This window comes from Lolium rigidum, chromosome 1, assembly GCF_022539505.1.
Source record: "Lolium rigidum isolate FL_2022 chromosome 1, APGP_CSIRO_Lrig_0.1, whole genome shotgun sequence".
Taxonomy (NCBI): domain Eukaryota; kingdom Viridiplantae; phylum Streptophyta; class Magnoliopsida; order Poales; family Poaceae; genus Lolium; species Lolium rigidum.
The window spans coordinates 364495819-364501753 of NC_061508.1; the positions used below are offsets into that span (position 1 = coordinate 364495819).

Below are 5935 nucleotides of genomic sequence, written 5' to 3' on the forward strand. Positions count from 1 at the left end.
TACGGCAAGCCGGTGAGATTGACAACCTCACTGTTTCGTTGGGGCAAAGTACTTTGGTTGTGTTGTGCAGGTTCCACGTTGGCGCCGGAATCTCCGGTGTTGCGCCGCACTACATCCCGCTGCCATCAACCTTCAACGTGCTTCTTGACTCCTACTGGTTCGATTAAACCTTGGTTTCTTACTGAGGGAAACTTGCCGCTGTGCGCATCACACCTTCCTCTTGGGGTTCCCAACGGACTTGTCAACTACACGCATCAGGGTCCTATTTTTGCACGAAGCTTCCAGAAGACCGAAGGAGTCACGAAGTGGGGCCACGGGGCGCCGCCACACTAGGGCGGCGCGGCCAGCAAGGGGCCCGCGCGGCCCTGTTGTGTGGGGCCCCCGTGGCGCCTCTTGACCTGCCCTTCCACCTACTTAAAGCCTTCGTCGCGAAACCCGCAGTACCGAGAGCCACGATACTGAAAACCTTCCAGAGACACCGCCGCCGCCAATCCCATCTCGGGGGATTCAGGAGATTGCCTCCGGCACCCTGCCGGAGAGGGGAATCATCTCCCGGAGGTCTCTTCATCGCCATGATCGCCTCCGGATCGATGTGTGAGTAGTTCACCCCTAGACTATGGGTCCATAGCAGTAGCTAGATGGTTGTCTTCTCCTCATTGTGCTATCATGTTAGATCTTGTGAGCTGCCTATCATGATCAAGATCATCTATCCGTAATTCTTCATGTTGTGTTTGTTGGGATCCGATGAATATTGAATACTATGTCAAGTTGATTATCAATCTATCATATATGTTATTTATGTTCTTGCATGCTCTCCGTTGCTAGTAGAGGCTCTGGCCAAGTTGATACTTGTGACTCCAAGAGGGAGTATTTATGCTCGATAGTGGGTTCATGCCTCCATTAAATCCGGGACGGTGACGAGAAAGTTCTAAGGTTGTGGATGTGCTTGTTGCCACTAGGGATAAAACATCGATGCTTTGTCTAAGGATATTTGTGTTGATTACATTACGCACCATACTTAATGCAATTGTCTGTTGTTTACAACTTAATACCGGATCTGAAAGTGGACTTTTTAGGCATAGATGCATGCTGGATAGCGGTCTATGTACTTTATCGTAATGCCCTGATTAAATCTCATAGTACTCATCATGATATATGTATGTGCATTGTTATGCCTTCTTTATTTGTCAATTGCCCAACTGCAATTTGTTCACCCAACATCTGCTATCTTATGGGAGAGACACCACTAGTGATCTGTGGACCCCGGTCCTATTCTTTACATCTGAAATACAAACTGTTGCAATTGTTCTTTACTGTTCTTCGCAAACAAACATCATCATCCACACTATACATCTAATCCTTTGTTTACAGCAAGCCGGTGAGATTGACAACCTCGCTGTTACGTTGGGGCAAAGTTCTGTGATTGTGTTGTGCAGGTTCCACGTTGGCGCCGGAATCCCTGGTGTTGCGCCGCACTACACTCCTCCGCCATCAACCTTCAACGTGCTTCTTGGCTCCTCCTGGTTCGGGTCCTATTCTTTACATCTGAAATACAAACTGTTGCAATTGTTCTTTACTGTTCTTCGCAAACAAACATCATCATCCACACTATACATCTAATCCTTTCTTTACAGCAAGCCGGTGAGATTGACAACCTCGCTGTTACGTTGGGGGGCAAAGTTCTGTGATTGTGTTGTGCAGGTTCCACGTTGGCGCCGGAATCCCTGGTGTTGCGCCGCACTACACTCCTCTGCCATCAACCTACTGTCCCGGCAGTCGGTGCACGCGAGGCCAGCGGCGGAGGAGGAGTGCGCGAGGGCTCTCTCTCTTCTCACTTACTTACTAGGATTAGAACATCCCACCTTATATACCACTCCAACTCCCTCCCAACTAGCAATGTGGGACTAAATTTCAGCCCCCACTAGTGCTGCCACTGATTATTTGAATGGGCCATGTGAGTTTCAGAATTTGATAATGGGCCATGAGCCAAAGCCAAATGCCCAAAATTCCAGCAGGATATACCCTAAACAGCGCTCGATCATACTATCAGAACTGGCCCTTGCCCTCGAAGCTCTGCCCGATCGCCCACGTCGGCGGCACGGCGCCGTCGAGGACGACGGAGCGGCCGTCGCTAGCAACCACGCGGAACGAGAGCCCCTGGCCGACGAGCCTGTGGACGTCGCCGTCCCAGATCTGTCCCCAGTTCCTCTTCATGTCCCTCCACTGCCCGTCCCCGGAGCCCCTCACGGCCAGCGCCTTGACCTCGCCGGACCCGGCGACGTTGAAGACGAGCACGCCGATCCAGAACTGGTTCCCGGTCATCTCTACCCGGATGCCGCCCGTCTTGGCGCACGGCACGCGGCGGTACTGCACGGGGATGATGCCGACGCGGAAGTCGGTGACGAGGCGGAGGAAGACGGGCTTGGAGAGGTCGAAGTGCCGCAGCGGCGGGTTGCACCAGTTCTCGTTCGGCTTGGAGTAGTTGGCCGGGCAGAGGTTCGTCGCCGTCACCGTCACCGGGTCCGGCTTGCAGTCCGGGCTGCCGTGGCACTGGATCTCGTAGCAGCCGCCGCAGGCCCAGCCGTCGCTGAAGAGCTCCACGCTCAGCGCCGCCGTGTCCAGCCCGTACCCCTGTTGGAACAGGTTGCCGTACCCGCACGCGCCCTCTGCATGGTGCATGGACGAGTCCACGTTTTAACGAAGGAATGTGTTTAGTTATTTCATTGATGACTTACGCGTGCTGAGGCCGGAGTTAAAATGATTTGCTTACGCATGGTCTCGGCTCCGGTCTCGTCGCCGTAGAACGTAGCGTGCGCCTCCGTCCAGCCGCCGTCTGCCACGGCCGCCGGCGGCAACAAGGCCAGCATCAGCGCCACCGCCACGACGGAAACGTCGTCTAGGCGTCTCATCTCCATTCTTCAGAACACTAGTGCGTTTTTTTTCTAGACGTACGTGCTCTGCATATTTTGACTTTGCGACGATTTGATATGTTGCTAGCGCGTAAGCTTCGTGTGTGAGAGCTTAGATATATATAGAGAGCATACACAGCCTGTATAGTCGCTGGTCTTTGGCCTTCTGCGTTGGCATGGTCTCATAATTAAATATGTACCAGTCTGTATTTTATTTTGTCCACAAGCAAGCGCCTGCAAATCTTCGGCATTAATCCGGTCGAGGATATTATACAGTAAGAATCCAGCGGATTTTTTTCATTATGACACTGGTAGGTGTAATAAAAACACACTATTCAAGCGGCGTGTAAGCCACAGCTAGAGTTTTTTTTGAAACAGAGCAAAAGACTTGTCATTTTCATTAATAGGCCTAGTCCAAAACCTAAGGCCAACAAACAAGTCTAGTCTCGCGGCATAAGGGCACTCAAAGCCTTAGCCCCAGCTAAGGACCAAAGTCTAGCCTCAACCTTTATCTTTCCTAGTACAACCGTCGAAGTGGAGAAGGTGTTCCAGAACATCCTCGCGTTTCTCTCCTTCCAAATCTCCCAAGATATTAGCATTCCAAAGAGGCAACCCGCAACCGCCTTTCCCGTAGGACTTCGTCTATGAATAACATCCGCCCACCAAGCTCTCAAAGAAGGGGCGGAATGCCAATCCGAAGGGTTGATATCATGAATTCCAAGCCAATCCTTGACACTAGACCACACTCTTAGGGTGAACCTACACTTGAAGAGTAGATGCTCCGCGGACTCGTCAACTTGGTTACAAAGCAAGCATCGCCCACAACTGTCCCACCCTCTTCTTTCGAGCTTATCCGCCGTCCACACCCTATTTTGAATGATCAACCAAGCGAACAATTTGCATTTGGGAGGCGCCCACTGCTTCCAAACCCACTTTGGCATGGCCGAGGTGGTAAGAGCCAAAAATTGCGCCGCATACGCCGTCTTGGAGGAGTAGCTCCCATCCCTCGTAAACTTCCATACAATAGAGTCCGCCACGTCGTGGTTGAGTTGAACATGATTCATCTTCCCCCAAAGGGCAACAAATTGAGGGATGTGCTCCGTAGATAGCCCATGTTGCAAATTAATTTTGTGGATCCATGAGTCATTCGAAAGGCCCTTGTAGACGGGTACTCCCTCCGACCCCCCGTTTTATTTTCTTCGTATTTTGGATTTAATCATGGGAAAGTTCACCAAAATTATAAAATAATATCAGTCTTTATGTAATAACAAATACCTACAATATGAAACCATACGATTTTGAGGTACTACTACCTCCGTATCTATCAAAAAGGATTATAAATTTAGTAAAAGATAAAAGCTTACTAAGTTTGATCAAATATAAAGAAGAAAACATAAACATCTACAACATGATCCAACAAAAAAACTATCGGGCGAATAAGGATCCCAACGCGACAGCGATTTGAACCATCCAATCCCATAACTAATGGCTTGATGGCAACCTTCGATTTTCCAATAAAAAAGAAAAAAAAGGACAAGTTGCCGGGCATACCACTATTTTTACCCCTGGCTACTTTTGACATCCAAAAAATTATGATAATATATTTTACAGTAAATGCACTAATATTCATATTGTTGGCTATAACATTGGTCAGACTTGGAGAATGTTGACTACAAAACTGATACGCTTTATTCAATGAAACAGAGGAAGTAATAGATATTTTTTCTTCGTTATCATACTCCAAGCTGGGCCTATTTGAACGTAGGTCCTAATACAGGTAGAATGTGAACGCCGAGCCTACCTTTTTTCTAGATGGAGCTTTTTTCTTCTTCAAGGAAGCGACACTCGCTAAGAGTCGTAAAGCCCAGAAGTTACAAGGAACTAGAAGCCCATGAAAGATTTTAAATCCAAGATGGGCCTATTTGTTCTGGACCATGTAGTACCATTTTACGTGTTTAAATACTATATAGCTCACTATCCTAAAAAAAAATAAACTATTGCTTACCACCAGATAGAATAAATAGAACATGAACGATGGACACATATTCTTGTACTGTCGTGTGCCCTGAGCTGGGAGGATAAAGGAATTTACTCTGGGGTATGCCGCATGTCGGAGGTTGTGGTTGAAGAACGTAAAAAATCCATGGATCCTAGACAATGGCGGAGGCAGGAAAACTGAATCGGGGGGCCAAAGTGGAAAAAATATCTATTAGGGGGGCCGAAGCGAAAAAAAATCCGTAGCATTTAGCTGTAGTTTGGCATAGAGAGGCAGAGATCTAGGCGTAAATACAAAATATTAGGGGGGGCCAGGGCCCCTGCTGTTCCCTGTCTCCGCCAGTGATCCTAGAAGCTCTAGTGATACGACAGTCCGTATATAGTACGCAACAACAAACTCTCCAGGTACGCATGTCACACATTGACACTTATGAATGACATGAAAAATGCGAATAGTCATTTACCTGCTAAACACACTTTGGAAGATATACAATTTGACACTTCAACCCTTTGGATGCATTTTTGCCTTTGACAAACAGTTTAACTTGAAAGAGGAAGTATATGAAAAAGGCATGGACTCCAAAGGAGGAACAATTCCCACAAAAAAAGGAGAAACCTTCCAATCTAACTTACCGACCAACGTCCACATGAGCCACGGGATGATCGTCACCAACAAGTTGTTGGATCGGAGATGGGCAGTTCAATAGCTCTTGTACTTCGGTTTCTTTTTCCACCTGGTGACGATCCTTGATACAGAGTACCTAGGAATGACAATTTAGGAACAATTATCCAAAATATGCAATGGAACCTAGGTACTCATGAACTTGACAACTTGTCGGGCCCAAAATTCATATTTCTAGTGCTCGAGAAATTCTGAAAAAATTCATACTACTTTGGCAGGTAGAGGACAAATGTATATATATGCATGTCAATTTTCATACTCAAATCCAAAAATATGAAGATTAGGTAAAAAACCGATGAGTTTGAAATGAACATTCTGAAGGAAACTCCGTCCCATGATTTATGTAAAC

General features: G+C 47.5%; 1 protein-coding gene across 1 annotated transcript; it reads right to left on the reverse strand.

Annotated features, from left to right (window-relative positions):
- Positions 1-2046: 2046 nt before the first annotated feature.
- LOC124684758 (expansin-A4-like) lies at positions 2047-2915 on the reverse strand. Its single transcript, XM_047219021.1, has 2 exons — positions 2771-2915; positions 2047-2666 (listed from the first exon to the last, which is right to left on the reverse strand). Exons 1-2 carry the CDS (start codon positions 2913-2915, stop codon positions 2047-2049), a joined length of 765 nt encoding a protein of 254 aa, XP_047074977.1.
- Between the last annotated feature and the right edge of the window lie 3020 nt (positions 2916-5935).